This window comes from Mastomys coucha, unplaced genomic scaffold, assembly GCF_008632895.1.
Source record: "Mastomys coucha isolate ucsf_1 unplaced genomic scaffold, UCSF_Mcou_1 pScaffold18, whole genome shotgun sequence".
Classification (NCBI taxonomy): Eukaryota; Metazoa; Chordata; class Mammalia; order Rodentia; family Muridae; genus Mastomys; species Mastomys coucha.
Window position 1 is genome coordinate 94,099,616 of NW_022196900.1, and position 21,612 is coordinate 94,121,227.

The 21,612-nt window shown below is 49.5% G+C and overlaps 2 protein-coding genes across 11 annotated transcripts in view; both read left to right on the forward strand.

Annotated features, from left to right (window-relative positions):
- Usp48 (ubiquitin specific peptidase 48) overlaps positions 1-9,281 on the forward strand; it is a 67,908-nt gene extending 58,627 nt beyond the window's left edge. For all 7 annotated transcript variants that reach the window (XM_031379130.1, XM_031379125.1, XM_031379126.1 and 4 more), the window contains 4 exons: positions 577-702; positions 3,729-3,777; positions 5,936-5,962; positions 6,897-9,281. In XM_031379130.1, the coding sequence (XP_031234990.1) occupies positions 577-702; positions 3,729-3,777; positions 5,936-5,962; positions 6,897-6,919 (225 nt within the window). In that variant the 3' untranslated portion in view covers positions 6,920-9,281. The remainder of the gene's footprint in view (positions 1-576; positions 703-3,728; positions 3,778-5,935; positions 5,963-6,896) is intronic.
- A 6,020-nt stretch (positions 9,282-15,301) lies between these two features.
- Positions 15,302-21,612, forward strand: part of Rap1gap (RAP1 GTPase activating protein) — a 67,616-nt gene continuing 61,305 nt past the window's right edge. For 2 of the 4 annotated variants that reach the window (XM_031379143.1, XM_031379144.1), the window contains exon 1: positions 15,302-15,460. The gene's annotated coding sequence lies outside the window, so the exon portion shown is untranslated. The remainder of the gene's footprint in view (positions 15,461-21,612) is intronic. The other 2 variants (XM_031379145.1, XR_004121148.1) reach the window with 2 other exon arrangements.

Consider the following 21,612-nt stretch of genomic DNA (forward strand, 5'->3'; position numbering starts at 1 on the left):
TTTTTTTTTAATGTTCTGAATCTGGAGACATTGAAGAATTATGTATCACGGTTTTTTGGTGTAAGTCATGTGGCACTTCTCCTGAAGTCATATTTTGGTTCCTAGATGCTCAGCACTGAATCTAAGGATATATGACAGTTCTGAGCTCTGAATGTCACAGTCCAGGCTGTTTGCTAAAGAGGGAGAAACAATTTAAATGTGTGTTTGCTGCTACTGTTGAGATGGGAGTGGTGTGTCTCAGGCCAGCCTAAGTTTGGGGAGTCCTCGTGTTTTAACCTCTCCTATATAAATGGGATTATAGATGCCAGTCAGCTCAAGTATCAGTGGTTTTGAGAGAGAACATGTACTTGCTCTGGAAAGATGTGGGCCAGTCTAGATGGGAGTGATCCATGTGAACTATGGGGCTGAGCAGCACATTTAAGCTCTGCCCCACAGGATGCTGAGTGTCTAACTGTCTTTGTCTTAGGCTCAGCCTCATGGGGACTCCAGCAATGTAGCAAGTGGGCTGCTTTCTTCTGGAGTCTTTGGAGTTTTATTCTCCTGTGTGTACACTTTTGTTTCTTTTTCTTGCCACAGATCATGCATGCCTTTTCAGTCGCTCCGTTTGACCAGAATTTGTCAATTGATGGAAAGATTTTAAATGATGACTGTGCTACCCTCGGCACCCTTGGCGTCATTCCTGAATCTGTCATTTTATTAAAGGTGAGAAACTGTCCAGCTGTGGCCCTTGGGTTTCAGTGCTGCACCCTAGCTAAAGGATGGACAGTGGTGGTGAAGGGCATGGGTCCCTGAGAGTCTGGGAGAGGGGAGACCTGCACAGACAGCACTGGGTCTTATCCTAGCCTGTAGTGATGACAGCATCAGGCGCCGCCTGACCCTAGGAAGACAGAGCAGACACCTACCTGCTCTTGATCCTCTCTGGATTTTTTATGTAGCTTGGTGTCAGTGCTATAGACAGTCAGAATAGACAGCTCTGCCAAGAAAATTCCCATCTGCACCTTCTCTGACAAGGGGCCAGCTGCTCCAGACTTTAGATCTCTTTGTATTCCACGTATAAAGCGAGGGTAGAAGCCTGGGTCAGAACCCAGGGTCAGCCCAGCAACCAGCACACTGGTTTCACTTCAGTGACCTGGATCTGGTTACGATTTCTATATGAGCCTCCTCTCCTTTTCTCTCATTCTTTTTTTTGCTTGCTATGTGTGCACACATTTCTTTGGGTTTGCTTATTGCGTTGTTTTGGGACAAGTATATAGCTTAGGTTGGTCTCCTGACTTGGTTCCTGGGTGCTAGGATTACAGACATGCACCACTGTGTCTGCGCTGTTTTGTTTTGGACTAGTTAGAGAGCCTACCCTCTAAATCAAAGTCAACAACAAAAAGAACAAACAAAACAGGTATGGGTATGTGGCTTCCTCCCTTCAAGGAAGAGCAGAGGGTAGGGCTGTGACCTGTGAAAGGATTGCTGCTCTTGATACTTACAGTGTACATTTGTCATTTTAACAGGATCTCCTAGCTAGGGTTTTATTGCTGCGATAAGCACCACAACCAGGCCAGCCTGGGAAGAAAGGTTCTTTAAGCTCACAGTTGTGGTCCATCATGAGGGGGTGTCAGGCGGGGCGGCAAACACTCAAGGCAGAGACTGCAGAGGACCACTGTTGGCTGCGTGTACCTCATGGCTTTTCAACCTGCTCCTTTTCCTTTCTCTCCTTCTTTCTTTCTTTCTTTCTTTCTTTCTTTCTTTCTTTCTTTCTTTCTTTCTTCCTTTCTTCCTTTCTTTCTTTGTTTTTAAGATTTATTTATTATTATATATAAGTACACTGTAGCTGTCTTCAGACACACCAGAAGAAGGCATCAGATCTCATTACACACGGTTGTAAACCACCATGTGGTTGCTGAGAATTGAACTCAGGACCCTTTGGAAGAACAGTCAGTGCACTTAACTGCTGAGCCATCTCTCCAGCTCTCTTTCTTTTTTTTTTTCTCTTTTTTTTTCTTTTTCTTTTCTTTTCTTTTTTTTTTTTTTTTTTGAGATAGGGTCTCACTTCTGGGTTTAAAGGTGTGTGCCATGCCTAGACACACCTGATTTCTTAGCCCCCCCCCCCCCAAGGCCATCTGCCCAGGGACAGCACCATCATTAGTCATTAATCAAGGCTGTGTCCCTCAGATTAGTTTACAGGCCTATGGAGGTATTTTCTCCATTGAAGTTCTTCTTCCCAGATAACTACAGCTTGTGTCACACTGACAGAAACCTAATCAGGACACAAAATTGTGAAAATCTCATTGAGGAGAGAGAATAGAGCTTCCTGTGATTTAATTAGACATCTCTGAGCTGTTTTCTCCTGGGTAGGCACAGCACAGTGGCTTGGTCGCCACTCTTGTGTGTGTTTAGGGGCATGGGCTGAGGCTCCCGTGACCAAAATGCTTAAGGGCCAGAGATCCTGGGTTTTTAAGTATTTGCATAGACATAATGAGATATATTTTGTATATACCCCATATATACAGTGTGGAGGTAATTTCATACATTATTTTTAGTGTTGTAACTGTGGCCCATCAAAGGACTTTGGATATAGAAATTGGGTTGTTTCAGATATCCTATTGCAAGCTCAGAAAGAATTAGACATTTTAGAGTTTGGAATTAGAGGTATGCTTTTGTGAGGAAGGGAGGGAGCTTAAGGCACTTGGTTCAGTTGTGAAGGGAACCCCAGTGGACTAAGGAGACACATGTCCAGGATGGAAATTGGCTTTGGATTTAGCAGGTGTTGAGTGTGTTTTAGAGAAAGTCTCAGCCGGGCAGTGGTGGTACACACCTTTGGTCCCAGCACTGGGGAGGCAGAGACAGGTGGACTTCTGAGTTCGAGGCCAGCCTGGTCTACAGAGTGAGTTCCAAGACTGCCAGGGCTATACAGAGAGAAACCCTGTCTCGAAAAAACAAAAAACAAACAAGCAAACAAGTTTCCTCATTAGCTCTGTCCTCCACTGCCTTCTCGACTTCCCTTTTCTTCTTTTTGTCTCTTGGTGGCTAGATGGACTCTGCTGTGCCACACAAGGGCATACTGTGTAATAGAGTAAGTCCAGAGATGTCTGACCTGGGTGGGCATGTCTGTTACTTATCCCCAGTTCTGGTTCAACAAAGCAGGCACCCATGCTGACTCTCGGCTCTACCCAGAACTGTAGTCTGCAGAATGATGCTCTAGGCATGTTGAGTTGCTAAATCAGTTAACTGTTTGGTCAGCCTCTAGAATAGCTGTTACAAGGGTAGCAGGTTAGGACTCTTTTCCTTCGCGCTTACTCTCCCCTTAAATATGGTTACTTCACATCTTTCCAGTAAAGATGTGTTTAGAGGAAGAGAGCAATGCTCGGCCGTATACAGTGAGTTAAGGAGCCTAGACCCGTAGTTGGCAGGACATCTGAACAAGGCTTCTCCTGCCCGGTACCAACTCTTCGTACAAAGCTACAAAGCTAGGTAGCACTCAGTGGATGAGGAGCATTGCTGCTGGCCCTGAGGGAACGGGTGCCTCTTTCCCAAATAGAAAAGTCTGTATATCTTGGGGCATTTCTGTGGCACCCGGAGGCTGAGGTGCAGTGGGAAGGTGTGACCTATGGGACAGGCTTTGTGGCAGTGCTAGTGTTGGAGCTACCAGTCAGACTTCAGGGTGATGTGACTCGCCCACTTCTCCCTCAGCCTGTCCTTCCGTATGGTTGAATTCATTGTCTCCGTTTGTTTTCTAGGCTGATGAACCAATTGCAGACTACGCTGCAATGGATGATGTCATGCAAGGTAAAGACCAGTCTGCTTTCAGGACCTGGTGATGGAGCTAATACAAAGGGTTGTAGATAGAAACTGAGGTGCCCTGGGTTGAAATTTTAACCTTTGAAAAGGTGCATGCTCTTAAAGAGAGCCTCCCAGGATTGGTCATAGTGTGGGGGTGGGAAGTGGAAAGCAGAGAGAACAGTCATTGTTTAATAACTTGAGGAAACTGGTGTAAGAGGTCAGGAGGAGGTGTGTGTGTGTGACTTAACACAGGGGCAGGAAGCTCTGCAGCTCCAAAGGTGGACACACTTTGTCCCCTGCTCGTTTATAGCCTATGTAAGAAGCTGTCAGACAACTGTGCACCCTGTGATCCACTGGGTACCTCAGATAGTAGCTACAGGAAGTATTTCAGCACTTGGAAGATCTTGCACTACAAGGGTTATAATAAACAGAAGAGTGGCGGCATGCCTGCAAGTGTGTGTGTGTGTGTCTCAGCAGCCCAGTGCCAGAGGAGTCCCTCTCTAGGGAAACAAGCCAGCCGGAGAGAGTAAGCTATTGCTAGGAAAGGGCACTTCTTCTCCTGAGACCTCTGCCACTCCACTGGTGCCCAGGATTGGAGTCCTGGAAAACTTTGCTTGACCCATCATAGTATCATGACAGTTGAGGACCAAACTGAGAACATGAAAAGCGAGTGCTGTCTTTGAACAAACTAGGAGAGTATTGTAGGTAGCCCCAGAAAGCTTTAAAATGGCCTACAAATAACTGGGCACAGTAACTCGTGCCTTCAGTGCCAGCCCTTGGGAAACCGAAGCAGGCAAGCTGTGAGCTCAGAGCCAGGTCAGTCCAAAACCAAACTTTTTTCTATAAAACTTTAGCATTATGGCAATTAGGTCATATATAAAAGGTATATTTCTAGAAGAAAAGAAAGAAAAGAAGAATTCATAGGAAAAAACTCGATGGACTCAGGATATTCCCCAGTCAGTGATGAGCTAGGAAAGAATGCTTTCTTAGACTGTGTGGGAAGTATGGGTGATGCCCTGAGCCAAGGAGAGTTCTGGTTCTCAGTTTTGTAGCTCGACAAGCTGATTCTGCTCACATGCCTGGCACTCAGAATAAAGTTACCTGCCAGCATGCTGCATAGAGATGCCCTCTTAAACAAAGGGTTGGTAGCTCAAGAAGAAGGTTATTGGTGACATGGAGAGGAAGGGCTAGGCTGTGTAGCAAGCAGTGCAAGCACTGGTCTAAATTTGGGGCTGGACATGGGCTTTAGGATGACCTCTCTGCAGAGGATAATGGAAGTGATGGCAGCAGCGTTGAACAGGTTCCTGAGCTAGAAGCAAAGCAGGTGATTGATGCTGGAGTTGCCAGGCAGAAAAGGAGCACATGGATAGTGGGACCAATGGCAGCCAGGGGCAGGCTTGGGTTGCTAAGGTGGGGCAGGTGGTAGAAGAGCTGAATGTTCTTCGCTGGAAGTTAATCAGAGGCTAAGATATGGGAAGCAATGAAAACATGTTATTTAAAAAGAATACTAAGCCAGGTGTGGAGGCTCATGCCTGTAATTCAACACTCCTATGTCTGAGACAGGAGAATTGTCCAAGTTCTAGGCCAGTCTGGCTTACATGGTGTGCGATCCTGTCTCAAAAGTAATTGAAATAGAGAGGTGGGTAAGGGCACTTGCAGGTTGCTTCCAAGCTCAACACCATTGCTTACAATCATGTGTGACTCCAGGTCCAGGGACCCTGACTCCCTTTTGGCTCATGGTGGCCCCAGGGATAAATAGTGTCACAGAAATACATAGAGACAAAACATTCATACACATAAAAGTTAAGTCTTCAAAAAGTTAAAAAGGAAGGAAACTAGATATCAGAAAAAAGAAACTGCTGCAGCCTCATGGTGACTCCTGTCACATGGGAGAGGCAGCTACTGGAGGTCAGCCATGTTTTCCTCAGGTGTGCCACACACATTTGCCTTTCTAAATGTGCATGCATGTGCATGTGTATGTGTGTGTGGCTTTGAAGAGAAAGACAGCTCATCAGTAGTTGATTGCTACCACAGGTTCAAAGGGATCCATTGCAAGTGACTAAGGCAATTAAAAGTTATTTTCAACTTCTCATCGTGAAGCATTTGACATGCTCTCGCTAGCTGACAGGCTGTCTTTCACTCTGGAATTCTTTTCTTTCTGCAGTTTGTATGCCGGAAGAGGGCTTTAAAGGTAAGGCATTTGTCATGCTTCCTCCATGCCAGAGCTTCACAGTGACTGGTAATGTGCAGGCTGCAATTTGATTTTAAATTTCAATCTAATCCAAGTCTCGTGACTAAAATTAATTTTAGCTGAAAGCATTTTTATTCCAGCTTCTCTCGTTTTCAGCACTGAAGCCTCAGATGAGGCCAGTGTGTGAGAATTGTTACCCTCGGTTTCATTCCAGGGGAGGTAGGGATGTAGTGAGTGGCTTTTCTAGATTAATATATAACCTGCCCAGTGCCCTATCCGCTGCATCTCAGCAGGGCAGCTGCTAGGTAACTGTAAGAATTGTTGGAGGACTTTGCAGAATGATAGCAGGTCAGTACAGGTTTCATTTCTCATGAAGAGTTTCTGGTGGACACAGCGCAACCTTTACTCATCAGCCACTGCACCCGTGCAGGCCTGTGACAATGCACATGTGCAGGCCTGTGACGTGCATGGATACAGGAGTTGCCGTGGTGATTCTCTGTCCACCACTCCCAAGGTCTGTGGCAAGTTATGATTCTGCCCTAACTGATACTGAATCAAATGCCAGCAGTTCCTCATTGGGCAGTGACAAAGCTCCTGGCCTAATAAATAACACCTTCCTCCCTGTGTGGCTCTGCATGTAATGCCACGAAGGTGCTCCTGGCAGGATCTAAACAAACCAAAGCAAAAAATTCCTTTATGGCGTGGCCATGAAAGGAAAGCATCAGTCAGCCCTGGTTAACTTGTGTGATGTCCTGAGAAACATGGCTGTCACACAGAATGGGACTTCACTGAGAGTCTGCTGGTATTTTATCTTGATCTTTGGTGCCAAGGGTCTCTGAGTTCATTTATTATGGTGGATATTCCCTGCTGACACAATTCTTGCCAAACCGAATACACAAACCGTAGCCATCCCTGCATGTGTGTTCTGTTCCAGGTACGGGCCTGCTTGGACATTAATCTTTGACCACTTGCTGACTGCCAAGGAATGACCAGAAAGGAAGATGGACTTGACGTGTTAGGGCATTCAAGAATTTAATGTGGATTTAAGAATTAAACTCTTACCTGGCTCTTCCAAAAGGCAAAAATCCATTCAAAAGAGACTGTCCCAATTGCCTTATGTCAAATAAAGCAGATTGCACTGATGGACATCAGACTTGAAGGAAATGTTTCAGATTTTCTATTTAAGGTGGGAGGGAGGGGTGAGTGAGGACTGAGCAGGCAGAGTAGCAGTAAGAGTAAATCATGTTTACACAGGAGGGAATAAAGTCCTGGTCAGTTTCATTCGGATGCCCTGGTCAATAGCGGATTTGTGTCACAGTCTGTGGGCTAGCATCCTGCTCCAAACTGCAAGTGACTGTCTAGAGGCAAGACCTGCTAACCCACCCTGTCTCTGACCTATACTCATCTTTCAATAACGCGTGAAAGTGAAGGACTTGCCAACAAGGAACGTGACTTCAGAGCACCACTCCTGCAGGACAGCCACAGCCCTGCCATCTGTTCATTGTATGACAGTGCTGTGTAGAAGGGTCAAGCCAGGGACAGTCTCAGTTTTCCTCTATCATTCCAGAGGTGATGGAAAATGGTCAGTGTATGGTGGCAGCAAAGAAAGCATCCCTGAACTTTTGAAAAGCCGGACGGAAGAGTGCATGCTGGACTGAAGCTCCATAGGACAGCACGGGTTTTTATAAACAACCCTCCCATTCTCCAGTTCTGCTTTCCTCGGACCTCACTTCTTCCTGAAAACCATTCTTCTGATATACCCTATGGGGCAAAAGACTACAGGGTGTGCTGCCTCACCAGCTCAGGATCACTTTGTAGTGGAGCATGGGGCTGGGCTGGGCAGTGATTTGCATTTTCTCTTGAGTGGATGTTGGTATGTTTGTGGCCCAGTTGCTGACATAGATTCCTCTTTTGTTTTTTGTTACTTTTTTTTTCTTTTTGAACCTCTAGTTTGTCTTAAAACTTTAACTGATGTATACAAGCTGATCTCAGCATTAGCAGCATCTTTTGGTAACTTTCTGCCAGTGCTTTCGGCTGCTGGGTAAAACTCCCAATGTGGTATTTATGTTTGCAGTGAAGAATGTGTTCTAGAGATGGTGAAAAGTGCAGGGCAGAGCCAGGAGAGCTGCACACCTTCTTGGAAGACTGACTACTCCAGGAGCTCCTGCCTTGGGGATACAGGGGCGCACAGGACCCTAGCTTTCATATCTGTCCTTTTACTGAGCACCACAGAAATGGGACCAAGCCTCACTCACCAAGAGCCCACTCTTTCCCAAGGCCAAGACAATTGAGAAGTCACCAAATGGCCTTTACTGTTCTTACAAAGAAACCCAGAACTTGTGGCTTTGTGACAAAGTGTTGTTGGTAGGACCTCAGCACCCCTAAAAGGTGGTGGGACTAGGTGGCAAGAAGCTGCTCCTTCCCTCCTTTCCTGGGATTGGATGTGCACAAGCCAGAAGTTAGCACTGTGAGGTTGCTTGCATAGACAGCCTTTGTTTCCTTTACATAGTGTTAGCGAGGTCATAGCCATTAACTCTTGTCAGGCAAATACAGTGGGGCAGACCCAGTTTCAGGGAGCTGAAGTGTGCTGCTTCTGCCTCACAGCTGGCACCCGCCACTGCAGAGCCTTATTGGAACTTCAGCTCAGAACCCGCACCCACTGAACAAGGCCACTCCCAAAAAGCTTGGGATCTCTGGGCTGCGGCTTCCTCACAGCTTAAAGCAGAAAAATTTCGAAGAGTATGCACTTGGACTTAACAGCTGCCATGATCCTGCTTACTAATTCATGCTGTTTGGTTGTCGTCTGAGCTGGGACGGCCTTACAGCACAGGCTAGCTACTCTGCTGGGTTCTAAAGCTACATTCAGAAAACACATTAAACCAGATGAGAATCTCCAGGTGTCATTATGTTTCCTTTTTGTTTCCCAGGCAGGCTCTCCTGTAATCCAGGCTGGCCTTTGACTCACTGTAACCAGGTTAACATTAACTTCTGACCTTCCTGCTTCCTCCTCCCAGGTGCTGGGATCACAGGCATGTGGCCACTCTGACAGGTTTCCTGTACTGTGCACACCACACAAGCATTCTGCACACCGACCTACATCCCTGCTCTGCCCGTGTATATTTCTAATCATTCTTTAATCCCAAGCAAATGTGTAGAGTCTCCTATGCTGAGATGGTTTTTGCCATTACCAGACATGTAAGCTATCATTTGATGTCTTTATTCCCTGAGAGAAACCTTCTTTTCTGTATTTATGAACTTTATTAAGAATCACTGTTAACCTTTCTGCTAAATTAAAGACACGTGTGTCTCTGTTTCCATGGCCCTTTATCCAGAGTGAGTTCTTCATCCATTCACTGTTAGGTGTTGGTCAACAGCGGTCACTGATGCTTGGCTTCAGTAACCTGTTTTTGATACCCAGGGGATGGCTTGTCCCTACAGTGCAGAGAATCCTGTCTTTCCTGTTCCAGACTGGCCAGGCAGGGCACCCGAGCGCTCAAGGGCAGTCAGGGTACAGGGCAGTGGGACTGAGTGTGGCTGAGTGAAGAGTTCCAGACCCCTAACATAAAAGGGCAGACAACGGGCTGGAGAGACGGCTCAGCGGTTAAGATCACTGACTGCTCTTCCAAAGGTCCTGAGTTCAGATCCCAACAACCACATGGTGGGTGACTCACAGCCACCCATGTTGAGATCTGACGCCCTCTTCTGGGGTGTCTGAAGACGGCTACAGTGTACTTACATATAACAATAAATCAATCTTTTTTAAAGGGGTGGGTCAGACGGCCCCATGAGGGCAGTTCTTCCTGGAGGTAGTGCCTAGTCCTGACAGGGCTGGGGCCAGTGTGTAGGAAGGGTCCGGGTGGGTGTCCCAGGAACTCCTGCCTTGCCTTCGCTAGCATGCAAAGCTGCAGTTTGTGGCCCATCCTTCCTCACCGCTGTATACCTGCTACAGTGTTCACCCCACCATCGAGAGGTTTGGGTGTTCATACGTAACTGGTGGGAAAATGCTTGTGATGGGAAGAGTCCAGAGAGCTCCAGAAACCACCCAGCCAAGCTTCCTGCTTACCCTTCACCAAGAACTTAAGTACGCTTTGTGCTAGGAAGCCCTGCAGGCTGCGGCAATGGCTGGACAGATGTTCAATTAGCCTTTTTCATAGATCTTCCCCTTTAGCCCACAAGTATCACCAGAGCCAGTGGCTAAGCAGCACACTATTCATCTCCAGGATCTTGCTGAAAGGCATTCGAAACATGGTTTGACTGTATACAGATTTATGCCTTTCCGATGGTCGGCTCTTGCCCCGGAAGGGTAGCTTCAATTGCTTTGATGGCCGTTGCCAAGAGCATCAGAAGTGCATGCTTGCAACAGCAGAGGCAAGGGTGTAGAGGCGCCAGGCTGCCTACAGGTGCCTCATAGGTGCTTCCTGTTCTGAAGGTTTTTTTGTGGAACATTGAAGCAAGCAGTAATTCAAGAATTGGGGACAGGAGACAGGTTTTCTTGAGACATTTCAGAACCGCTTGTGGTAAGCCAGTCTTGAGACTCACTAGGTTGTAGGAAGGAGAGATGGAATCTCTGTTACTTTGGGGAGCTCTGGATCCTTTTCAGGTCCTTGTCAGGATGTCGTTGGTCTACCTTCAGAAGTGAGACCTGCCAAGCTTGTCACTGGCTGAGCCTTTGCTGTGTCCTGTTCAAAGGAGCTCGTGGTTAATCTTCAAGTAGGTACTCCTGCAGGAGAGCTGATTAAGCATAACTGTTGATTTTGTTTTGTTTTGAGATGGTTCTCTGGGTGGCCCTGCCGGTTCTGGAACTGTCTCTGTAGGGCTAGGCAGTCCCCCAACTCAGGGATCCTCTGCCTCTACCTCCTGAGTAATGGGATTAAAGTCCTGAGGCACCACTCCCCGCCTTTGTTTTTACTTTTTAACACAGCATCATTAGGAAGCAAAGCCTATCCTTGAACTTGTGACCAAGGTTCCCAACCTCCCTACTATTTCCTGCTTACCTTGGTGGTTTGGGGTTCTTTTTGTTTTGTTTTTGATTTTCCTTTGAGGGCCCTGGTTTAATGTAACCCAGGCTGACCTAAAACTGTCTTTATCGTCAGTAAGAATCCTTAACTTCTGATCTTCCTGCCTGTAGGAGTCCAGGTATGCACCAGGCCAGTACTCTGAACAAATGAGCAGCGATTCTTAGAGAACATCATCTGCTTCCTCCCTCCAACATACACAATGAAAGACACTTCCTGCACTGGCTTGGCTAGCACCTCAGGCAGCCAGGGTCTGTCATTGAAATTGCTGTTGGACTCAGAGACACTGGCCCTGTAGCAGCCAGCTGGGTTCCAGGTCTAGGCTAGTGCTGCCAGGCCGTGGGCCACAGGAAATGGGCACATACTCTAGGGAAGCCACTGCCTGTGTTGGACCATGGCCGGCTGGCACACTGGCCTCTGCACACTTGCATCTGGGTGTTCCTGCCACTGCCATTCCTGCTTTGTAAACAAGGGCAACCAGCTCCTCTTATGGACGAGTGCATTCCTGGTTGAATACTCAGAAGTTTGCTGTTGTAGACATTGTCAAACATGCTCTCTGCTGGGTGGCAGGAGAAAGTGGGGCCTTCTAGCAACTCGAGCACTGTTCCCACACTCACAGACTCCCTGGAGGATGGTCCAGGTGTATGTGTCTGGAAAGTTGCCAAATGGCTGCTTCTGAGGGCTTGTCACGAAACCCTCACTGCCTCTGGGTAGTTTGTATCTAAGGGTTTGGCAGCAGCATCTCACCCCTCCTCCAGAGCCTGTCGCTGATTCTCCAGATGAAAGAGGTGCCAGGTTGTGTGGGGTTGTCAGATTCTGGAACTAGAGTGAGCCAGAGGTTAGGGCTGAAATGCCTTCCCCTAATATTGTCTCAGGGAAGGCATCTTGGTTCGTTCTGGGCTGGCTTAGGCCCCTGCCCCCAGTGCCTGGTCACCTTATTTGCCAGCCTCTGGCCATGGCGTTCTCTCAGGGTCTGCCAGAGCTTCTCCAGTGAGGACATCTGAGAAGAGAAAGCGCTTGGGGTTAGGCCAGCATCCCCTTCCTGAAGACTTGCTCTAGTGCCTAGCCCAGCATGCCTGTTTCCTAGATGCAGGCCCTCTAGTCCCTGCCTAGCTTTTCTTCCGTTTGTCAGAGCATGTGGAAGTGTGTGTCTTTCCCAAGGGGCATCATTTCTGTTTTAGGATACACAGCCACAAGAGCCATTCAGAGGCTATACTTATGCCGTATATGTTTCTGTTCTCCAGCCTTAGATGGTAAAATGTTTGAGGCCAGCTCTCGCTCTCGCTCTCTCTCTCTCTCTCTCTCTCTCTCTCTCTCTGTGTGTGTGTATGTGTGTGTGTGTGTGTGTGTGTGTGAGTGATTGTGAGAATAAGGTGGTGGCTGGGTTGGAGCATATTAAGGAAAAGAAAGGTTGTGCCTAGAGGCAGCCATGCGTGAGTGGTCAGTGCTGAGTGGATTGGATTGAAATAGGCCAGAGATAGCAAAGCTCTAGGGCCTTTGTCCAATCTTCCCTTCAATCCATGCCAGGCTGTGCACCCAGCCCCCTTCATAGGCACGTGTTGCCACCTCCCCAGGGGCTCTTGCTGGCTCAGAAAGGCGCCCTCCAGGACCCACAAGAGATTATAAACCTCTCATTGAAGAGGCTTTCTATAAAGAGGAAAAGGCTGTAATTGAAAGGCTCCTTGGTTCTAAAGAAGCAGACCTGAAACAGAAAAGCCTTCATTCTTTACTCAGCTAGGGTCAGGCATGTTCAGTCCCCCATGCACATACGCACCATGGCCCTTGAGCTTAAAATCTATGGGTTCAGATCATGGAAGAACAAAGGCCCATGGCAGTACAGCTGAGCCTTTTGTTTTGGGTGGTTTGGTGGGGGTTTTGTTTTGTTTTTTGTTTTTGTCTTTTGAGGCAGGGTCTCAATATATGCCTGAAAGGTGACCCTGAGATCTCCTTCCTCTAACCTCCTGAGTGCTGAGATCAGATCACAGGCCATGCCTGGTTTATGTGGTGATGGGGAGTGACCCTAAGGTCTTGTGATGCTAGCAAACAGTCTACCAACTAGCTCTGTCCTCACCTTATCATTCACTTCAGAACTGAACACCAAACCCCAGACCTTGCAAATGCCAGGCAAGTGCTCTACCACTGACCTCATTTTAGGCCCTGGTTGTTTTGTTTGTTTTTTTTTAAGCTGGACATGGTGGTTCATACATTTAATCCCAGCATTCAGAGGGAAGAGGCAGATGAGTCCAGACCAACCTGAGGAGAGGAAGCTCGGGGTTGGGCCTGAAGCTTTCCCCTTCCTGAAGACTTCCTAATTTTGAAGCGGGCAATGGTGGCGCACACCTTTAATCCCAGCACTTGGGAGGCTGAGGCAGGCAAATCTCTGAGTTCAAGGCCAGCCCTTGAACTACAGAGTGAGTTCCAGGACAGCCAGGGCTACACAGAGAAAACCCTGTCTTGAAAAACCAAAAAAAAAAGAAGAAGAAGAAGAAGAATTCTGACTAGCTCAGACAGGCTTTGAACTTGGTATCTTCCTACCTACAAGGGAGCTAGGATTTCAAATCGGAACCATTAGACCCAGCTTCCCTGTGTATTTTCTACATCACCCACTGCCTCTGTCTGCCTCTCCCGTGGGCCCGGATGGGACACTTCAGTCTTATCAGCAGCCTGGAGTAGGCTCTAGGCACTAAATGGCTGGGAGGGAAAAAGAGGAAGCAGGAAGGAAGAGACACAAGGATTGTGCTTGCAATTGAATTCAAGGTTCTGTCCTGCTGTGTACAAAAAAAAAAAAAACCAACAACAACAACAACAAAAACAAACAAACAAAAACAAAGGCTGCCTGGGAGAATCCTGGAACTTGGACTTCTGATTTGGGTGAATTCATCTGTGTGACAGGTGAAGCGAAGCTAGTCTATCACATTCTAACTGGAAGGTCTGTAGATGTTTGGTTGCTGTTTTTCAGTTAGGACTTTCACCAAGCATTGCCAAGAACCAAGGTTCCACAGATCAACCCTGCCAGAGACAGTTGCCATCACACCACAGGGTCCTAACCCCATACTCCCCCAAGGGCTTTGGACAGCTTCCATTTCCTCCTCTTAGAACTTTGGTTCCTAGAATGTTTCTCTGTAGGAAGTCAGAGGGCCCATCAGGGTGTTCTCCAGGAGTGTCCGTCCTCAGTGCCTCAGCTAGCTGAGGTATCCGCGTTGTCTAGGACTACCTCACCAGCAGCACTGATCTGGAGAAGCCAGGCTCCAGGTGCTCTGCAGTCTTTCTGTTCTTATGTGGTTCTGACCCGCAGCCTCCACCCCCCAACCTACACAGCCAGGAGAGCTTGCCAGGGGGAGAACATGGCCACTGCTCAACCTTTTTCCATAGGGGAGGATGGCATGAGGGATTTCCTCTAATATCCTTTGAGGTAAGTGGGGGTCTGAAATCTGGCCAAGTCCTGCAAGCAGCTGGTGTAAAGGTTGCCAAAGACCCAGATCATTTCCTTAATGAAATGCAGTTCTCGTGGCTCAGGAAATCAGAGTGGGAGTAGAGGGTGCTCAAGAAACTTTAAATTCCTGATTTGAGTTGTTTCTCCCAAGCCCTACCTTGACCTTGGACAACCCCAAATATAATGGGACGAAAGGGATGGAAACGCTCTCTACCACCAGCTCTTGTAGCCTCAGTTTCCCCAGTTAGAGCAATGAACGAAACCCAGAGATAGTAAAGGTCTGCTCTGATGTTCTGTGGCTTGATCAAGATCTTGTACCTCCCAGGAAGGTTCTGGTACACCTATGCAGACAGCTCCTGTCCCTGGCCTCAGGGAGAGGGATGTGAGGGGGGCCTTGCGTTCTGTTGGCCATCAGCAATGAGAGTTGGTGGGCAAACCCAAGAGCCCATGCTGCCAGCTTGCTGGGTGACCTTGGGCAAGTCTTTTCTTCCTGGGTCCTCCAAAGTCCCTAGTTACGTGGTTGGCTCTTGGTCCTCTAGCTGCCTTCCCTCCTCTCCTGTAGCCTGGAGCAGAGAAGGGGAAAACCTTAGGAGAAGCAGCGAGCCATTAACCGGGCCTCTCCTGGTTCCACCTCAGTGTTGCCCTGTAAGAGTGCCCCCCCCACAACTCTCCACTTGCCCCACTTGGGCCAGAAGTTGTCCTTCACAGCCTAGACTGTCGGCTAGAGCCACCAGCACTGCCACTGTCTGGCTGTGCAACCCTAAGCTCTTCCCTGTGCCTCTCTGGGCCTTCGTTTCCCTACCTGTTAGATAGGGGCGCGTGGCAAGGGTGGCCTCCCTGCCGCTCCCGCGCCTGGGGCTCCGACTCCGCAGTGAGGGGGGAGCGGCGCCGGGAAGGAGCGCTCAGCGGTCACGTGACGTCCCCCTCCCCGAACTGCGGCGGCGGCGGCGGCGGCGGCGGCGGCGAGCGGCGAGCGAGTCCCGGCAGAGCTGCAGCGGCAGCCGCGGGCACCGGAGTGCCAAGCCCAGGACAACCCGGCCCAGGCCTGCGGTGAGTGCCGGCTCCGTGCAAGGGATCCCGGCAGGGAGGGGCGCGGCCGGGCTAGATGGCGGCGCAGCGGGGCGGGAGACCCCGCGGGCACCAGCCACGCCGCGGGGAAGGCTCGTGTTCCACCCTTAGGTGCCCCGAGTCCTAGGCTCCGTCACCCCTGTTACCCTCTGGAGGGGATTGCGGAGAAGTAGGCGCGCTGGGGAAAGGCCAGCCCGGAATCCCCAAGGGGTGATACTTAGCTCCTCTAAGCAGGGAAGTGGGGGTCCTTTGGCCATCGCCCTGAGCCTCGCCGCTAGGGCCTTGATGTCCTTGCATCTCTAGGTACAGAACGTATCCCTGCCCATCCTGACCCACAGCGGAGCTGGGCAGTGGCGTCACGCAGTCCCTGTTGCCACCCCTGGCTCTGCTGGATCTCAGGGCTGGTGCCAAATCCACGCGCAGTCACCACTGTGCCCTGAAGGCCCTTTGAGAGCCTTACTGGTGTGCCGGCTTGCTGGAGAAACCTTGCCCCACCGCCACCGTGTGTGTGTGTGTGTGTGTGTGTGTGTGTGTGTGTGTGTGTGTGTGTCCCCATCCCTGTATCCATCTCTCTCCCATGCTTGACCTTGTGAGTGCCGGTCACAGCCCAGGCCTGAGACCTGAGATGGGGTTAGGAAAGACATCCCACCCCATCCTCTCACATGGTATATTGGCATCTGTCCCTGTCCTTCAGTCCCCTCCCTGCCAAAGTCAGAGGGCCAGACACCTAGTGGCTATAGGGAAGGTAGGAAGACAAATCCTGCCAGGTATGAAGCAGAAGGAAGCCAGGAGGAAGTGGGGGTGAGATAATACCTCTGAGGGAGCTAACCGGATGTGGGGTACCCCACCAGTACAGGACATCCGAGGGAAGAAATTGCTCAGGATAACACTGGCAAGTGTCTAGATAAGCTCAGAACCCTGAGGCCAGCGGGGCTAAGTAGTGTAGTGTTCATGCCCCTGCTGCGTGGGCTTCCCCTGTGGGACCTCAGCCTGACTCTGGGGGCCCCCTGGCAGTGGAAGGATCTGGCCAAGGAGTGGATGTGCCTTTCAGCCCTGAAGAAGATTCTAGAAGTGCCCTGTTCACTGTCCCTAGCCACCCCTGTCACAGACAAGGAAACTGAGGCCTGGCAGGCTGAGAGTAGACTGTCTGTGACCTCCGAGTTACCTGTGGGACAATTTGACTTTTTTTTTTTTCCTGAGGAGATAGGGTCTGACTATGTAGCCCTGGATGGCCCAGAGCTTTTTTTTTTTCTTTTTTTTTTTTTAAGGTTTATTTATTTCATGTATATGAGTACACTGTCACTGTCTTCAGACACCACAGAAGAGGGCCTCGGATCCCATTACAAACGGTCGTGAACCACCATGTGGTTGCTGGAAATTGAACTCAGGATCTCTGGAAGAGCAGCCAGTGCTCTTAACCCCTGAGCCATCTCTCTAGCCCGATGGCCCAGAACTTAACATGGCAGACCAACAGGAGTCTGTCCTGCTCTGCCTCTTGGGTACTAGGAGTAAAAAGTACAAGCCAACTTTATCTGGCTACAGTCAGAAGTCTCCTGATCCAAAGTGGAGATTTTGCCAGGCAGAGGGTTCACCCTGGACTCTGGGCCTTTTCCTACCTGTGTGGGGGAGGGGAGGTGCCTCTGGGACTCTCTCTGAGAAGGTCTTGAGTCTCTACTTCCACAACACTCTTCCCGTTGGCTTTTCTGTCCCCTACCCAGGCTTCTTGCCAGCTCATGGCTTCATTTGAGAAAAGCACACACTTCCCTTCTCCCCGGGATATTTGCCTGGCTCTCAGGAGCCCCCATTTGCCTCGCTAACCATCATCCAGGACAGGTCCTCTCTCTGGGCTGTTGGGGGGCAACAGGGCTCTTCTTTGTCTTCAAGTGCTTTTCTCCTTGGACCTCAGGGAATACCTCCCCCCCCCCAGCCCCACACCAGGGTCTGCACAGGGAGAAGGTGAGGGAGGCCAGAAAACCTTGCCTTCCGCTCCTGCACCTACAGTGCTGTCGTGTCTAAGAACAGAGAGCCCCTTCAAGGACTCCTGAGACAGGTCTGTCTTCCATGCCACCTGTGTATCTTCAAGGCCTTTGTTCCAGCTGTCAGAGACTGTCAGCAGCCACACATGGTAGGCAAACAACCACGACACCCCCCCCCCGCCGCCACACACACACACCCTGCACAGCCAGACACAAACACAAACACAAACACGGCTTGACTCTCGAGACCCAGGCTCGGAAACAGGCATTCTCTACCCCGTCTGACCCCACCCACAAGAGATATGCCACCTCTGTGGCTGAGAGGAAAAGCTTCTTGAAGCCTTCATCTGGGGTGGGGAGGGGGGCGATTCTACCTCAGTGGCCTCCAGTGTGCTGGCAGGAGGCATGAACATGCAGGGGGTACGTGGAGGCCGGGTGCCCTTAAAAATGAACCTGGCAGACATGCTCAGGCGCCCACATGGATACATGCTTGCATGCGTGCTTGGCATCAGCTCCCTCAGCGTAGGATGTAACTGCCTCATCGCCCTTGGGGGGCGGCAGAACCCCCTTCCCAAGCAAACCCTTACTTTATTCCCTCTTTTGGCTTCTTATGAACTCAGCGAGGGATGGGAAAGCAGCCTTTGAAACTGCCTCGTGTTTCTCCCTTCCTCTCCTGTTCCTGTTCCTGCTCCTACCCTACACTTACCCAAAGGGCTGTTTGAGCCTCTTCTCCTTTCATCTCCCCCCCCCAAGAGAACCATTCCTCAGATCTCTCCTGAGACCACAGGGCCCCCCCACAGGCTTGGAAGAGCCCCAGCCCCAGCTTCCCTGTCATCTGCTGCCTTGACAGGGGCCTGACCAAGTTCTGTTTTCTGTTTTGCCCTCCCAGCGGGGCTGGGGACCAGCTCCTGTAAATACAGGAGGATCCTTGGAGATCCCCTGCTTTTTCCCAGGGCAGAGCTATTGCTAGGCTGGGCCCTGGTACCCTGGCTGTGCCTCGCAGAGGCTAACATCGCTGAGAAGCTGCTGCTGAAAGGTGTTTGGGTAGACTGAGGTGAGGCCTCCTGGGCAGGTGGATGGCAGGGTAGGGACAATAAGGGACTCTGGGTTCCATCATGCTCATTTGTTCCCGACCCTAGACAGCTTAAGCGTGCTGATTCTCAGCCCAAGTTTGGCCCTTCCTCTGGTCGGGTGTGCAGCCAGGCAAATCATTTTTCCTCTCTGGGCCCAGCTCCAATTCTGGGAAGCAGCTTGGCCCAGCTCGGTAGTGAGGAGGGTCAGAGGTGTGAAGAGGTAGCCCCTGGCCAATGAGAAGGGGAAATTGGGCTCAGCCAGTGAGATCACTGAGAGTCCCTGGCTAGGGACTTTCTATAGGTTAGAGGCTCTAGGTCTAGGCTTGGCTTCCACAGGCTAGGCTAGGCTAGCCAAGGGGTTGCCGGGTTTTGGACTTTCGGGGGCAGCCATTCTAGAATCAGCCCAAGGACGAGGGGGACCCCAGGGCAGGAAGCTGCAGTTATAGTGCCCGTTTGCAGCATGGATGTTCTTAGCCTTCAAGACAGGCTCTGTCTAATTTTAGGGCCGAGGACTGACACTCGGCAAGCAGGTGATGGAAGAAAAAATAAGTAAGGAGAGGAATCTGAGAGGCGCCGGTAGGGAGGCACCCCAAAACAGAGCAGGCGAATCTGACTGAGATATCAGCCGCTTGCATCGGCAGATAGGAAAGCAGGCACTGGGTAGAGGCCCCGCCGCCCTCTAAGCAAACACTCCATGAGCATCACACAGACCAGCAGGACTGGGGACAGAGGTGAGCTGGGTGTGGCCATTGCTGTGGTATGTGTTACTGGGGTTGTGCCTGCTCTGCCAACATGAGGCCATCCTCCAGTCAGGTTGAGCAGACCTGAGTTTGCATTTTGGCTCTCGTTGACCAGTTGCATGGTTTGGCCTTTCTCCTTCATCTTTTAGAGGCTCCATTTCTTTATCTGTAAAGCAGGGAGTGTGGATTTTTGAAGTATTAAAAAGATGAACATAGCAGAGGCAGATGGATTTCTGAGTTCGAGGCCAGCCTGGTCTACAAAATGAGTTCAAAGGGTTACACAGAAAAACCCTGTCTCAAAAAAAAAAAAAAATTAACATAGGAGCTGGAGAGATGGCTCAGTGGTTAAGAGCACTGACTGCTCTTCCAGAGGTCTTGAGTTCAGTTCCCGGCAACCACATGGTGGCTCACAACCATCTGAAATGGGATTGGATGCCCTCTTCTGGTGTGTCTGAAGATAGCAACAGGATACTCATATACATAAAATAAAATCTTAAAAAAAAAAAGATTAACATGGGGGATTGGAGAGATGGCTCAGTGGTTAAGAACGCTGGCTGTTCTGGAAGAGCCTGGTTCAATTCCCAGCACCCACATAGCAGCTCACAACTCCTGCTCTAACAGATCCCACACCCTCGTACAGATAGATATACATGCAGTCAAAACATCAATATACAGAAAATAAAAGTAAATAAATTCTTTTTAAAAAAAGATTAACATAGGTGGTGTGGTGCAGCTTAATAGCAGCACTTGGGAAAACAAGACAGGCAGATCTCTGGGAGTTCAAGGCCAGCCAGAAGCTATATAGAGAAAGACCATATCCAAAACCAAGATAAATAAACGAAGATACAGGATAAGAGTTACAAAGCAGGCGGGCAGTGGTGGGGAACGTCTTTAATCCCAGCACTTGGGAGGCAGAGGCAGGTGGATTTGTGAGTTTGAGGCCAGCCTGCTCTACAGAGTGAGTTCCAGGACAGCCAGGGCTACACAGAGAAACCCTATCTTGAAAAAAAGAAAAAAAAAAAAGAGATATAAAGAGTGTAAATCCAATCAAAGCAGGCATGATAGCAGGTGCTTTGGGATGGAAAGTCAGGGGGATCTTGAGTTCAAGGCCAGCCTGGGCTACATGTGGAGATCATATCTAAAACAATGAAAAATGCTGGATTCAGTGGAGCAGTGAAGGTTCATGGCCTGTCTAGGATACAGAATGAGTTAAAGGGTGAGTGAGAAGCCAGAAGGCTGGTCAGTGGCTCATGGCAGGGCTCAGCCACAGGACCTGCAGATGAAAGGCTACCACAAGCCAAAAAATCCAATTCTGATCTCTGCCATGTGACTCTGGACAAGCTGCCGACCTTTTAAAACTCAGAGTTCTCCACAAAGCAGGTGTGTTGAGCTTCTGTCCACTCTCCTCTGGGGAGCGTTGTGAGGACAGAGGCACAGCCACTGGGAACTGCTTTGGGTTAATAGCTCTGGGTTCAGGAAAACTGAAATCTACAGAAGATAAGCAAGCACCGGGGAATCCTGGAGAGAAATCCTTTTTAAAAACTGCAGAATATTGCTAGGCATTGGTGGCTCGTGTCTTTAATCCTAGCACTTGGGAGGCACAGCAGGCAGATTTCTGAGTTGGAGGCCAGTTTGGCCTACTTAAGTGAGTTCCAGGGCAGCCAGGGCTACACAGAGAAACCCTGTCTCAAAAATAAATAAGCTGGGTGGTGGTGGTGCACACCTAATCCCAGAGGCAGAGGCAGGTGGGTTTCTGAGTTTGAGGTCAGCCTGGTCTACAGAGTGAGTTCCAGGACAGCCAGGGGTACATACAGAGGCCCTGTCTCGAAAAAAACACACACACACACCAAATAAACTAGCACTTCAGTGTGTTATTTATTTTCCTGCGTCCTCCTCCAAGGAAAACTAGCAGTAGTTAGTTCCCTCCCTCCACCATGTGGGTCTCAGGAATCAAACCCAGGTTGTCAGTCTTGGCAGCAAGCACCTTTACCCTCTGAGCCATATCACATCCCCCTTTACCTTTTTTTTTTCTTTTAAGTTCTCATTATGTAGCCTACACTAGCCTTGAACTCATGGTAACCCTCTCAGGCTCCCAAGGGATTTCAGGCATGTGTCACCACACCCAGCCCAAACTTTATATTTAAAAAAAAAAAAAAAAAGACCTTCCCTTCAGTGTTTGGGAATAGCAGGATCCCTTTTTTCTCCTCCCACGACATTAGATTTTCAAGACAATTGAACACATTTCTCTCTTGAGGAGTGAGGGCCTGGCACATAGTAGGCATTGGTACATTATAACGTGGATGTCAGTGAGGGGTAAAGGCTACACTGAGGCCAGCTTGGGGGCA